Raw genomic sequence first — 1,374 nt, 5'->3', positions numbered from 1 at the left:
CTGATAAGGGGGGGAAAATATGGAGAAGAGAGATATGTGCAAAGCGAGGAAGATAATGAGAAAACACATACATGCATAAAGAAAACAATTTATTTACATTATAAAATAAATAAAAACTATATGGTAAACAAATCAACCACTGGTTTCACTGGTTTCTCTTTTGACTAGGAGGAAAAAGTTGAACGGTTTTGGTGATGCTGAATAGTTATCATAGCACCAGTTTTTCTTCTGCCTGCATATATGATTATTGAATAATGCTCATTTAAGCTCGCGGTCTCTACTGGAACTTGTTTAGAGCATCCTCAATTAATTGCCTGACAGAGAAGGTGGTCCTCTCATCGTAGGCTCGGGCAGAGGCACCGTAACCGCTGTCGATATTGAGATTTGAATTAACAAAAAATATATACAAGTTATGTATTTATATAAACTAAATGCTATTATCTAAAGCTTATTTACAAAGAGATCAATTGCAGAAACTTAAAGTCCTATCAAACGAGGTGAAACTCACGTAGCGGGGGCGTAGTCGTAGGGCTGAGCCGGTGTCTCCAGGAGCCCCAGGAAAGACGGGAGCAAGAGCAGGCCCAATAACAGGACCCCGATGAAGAAGAGGCACTCGTAGCCGACGATGACGGAGTAGTTGCCGTCGTCGTAGAAAAGTCGTGCGTCGTCTTTGTGGGTGGTGTCGGCTGCGTGCGTGAGGGTGGCCAAGGCGAGGAGGAGGGCGGCGAAGGTGATTCCTACAAAGGGACGGTTCAATGGTTGTCATTCTACCAGGGTTGTGATAGTATTACCTAACAATAATAACTGCAAAAACAAACAAGACAAAATGGGGAAAACACAGTGAAATGAAACATAGGCGTAAGAAAAGCAGTTCCAATTTTTCGAATTCATCTCACTTGATTATTGATTTCCAATAACTTACGGTAATATATAATCCACAAATTAAAAGCAAATTACATAGACAGTTCTTAACACATAACTGAAACTATATGTTATTCTATGACCCACTTCCTCAAATAACTTTAGCATTCGCATATCACAAGTACAATTTTCAACATCTATTCACAAACTAACTCCCAGACACGGTTTTGTAAAGACCGTATGAGCTGGACATTAAACCGTACCTTGAGCGGCCATTATGTAGCTCTAGAACCGTGACAGGACAAGCAGCAGAGTAGACAGTCACTCGAAGGTGGTCACGGGACGACTGATGCTTTAAACGTGCCTAAGCCTACCTAAGTAGACATACGGAGAGAGAGAGAGTTGGTACCTGCATTGACGGCGTACTTTCTATTTTTAGGGGTGGGGATATGTAATTTAAAATCTATATACATAGATGTACAGATAGACTGATTGATGTACATAGTATATCGC

At 40.9% G+C, this 1,374-nt stretch overlaps 1 protein-coding gene across 2 annotated transcripts in view; it reads right to left on the bottom strand.

Annotated features, from left to right (window-relative positions):
* Nucleotides 1-72: 72 nt before the first annotated feature.
* Nucleotides 73-1,374, bottom strand: part of LOC119593808 — a 6,171-nt gene continuing 4,869 nt past the window's right edge. Inside the window, exons 1-3 of one of the 2 annotated variants that reach the window (XM_037942837.1) lie at nucleotides 1,125-1,209; nucleotides 509-737; nucleotides 73-368 (exon numbers count right to left, since the gene is read on the bottom strand). In XM_037942837.1, coding sequence (XP_037798765.1) covers nucleotides 278-368; nucleotides 509-737; nucleotides 1,125-1,137 — 333 coding nt within the window. In that variant the 5' untranslated portion in view covers nucleotides 1,138-1,209 and the 3' untranslated portion in view covers nucleotides 73-277. Of the gene's footprint in view, nucleotides 369-508; nucleotides 738-1,124; nucleotides 1,210-1,374 lie in introns of those variants that run through there. The other variant, XM_037942838.1, reaches the window with a different exon arrangement.

The sequence above is a fragment of the Penaeus monodon genome, chromosome 32 (assembly GCF_015228065.2).
Source record: "Penaeus monodon isolate SGIC_2016 chromosome 32, NSTDA_Pmon_1, whole genome shotgun sequence".
Taxonomy (NCBI): Eukaryota; Metazoa; Arthropoda; class Malacostraca; order Decapoda; family Penaeidae; genus Penaeus; species Penaeus monodon.
This window is presented reverse-complemented; position numbering and strand designations above follow the sequence as displayed.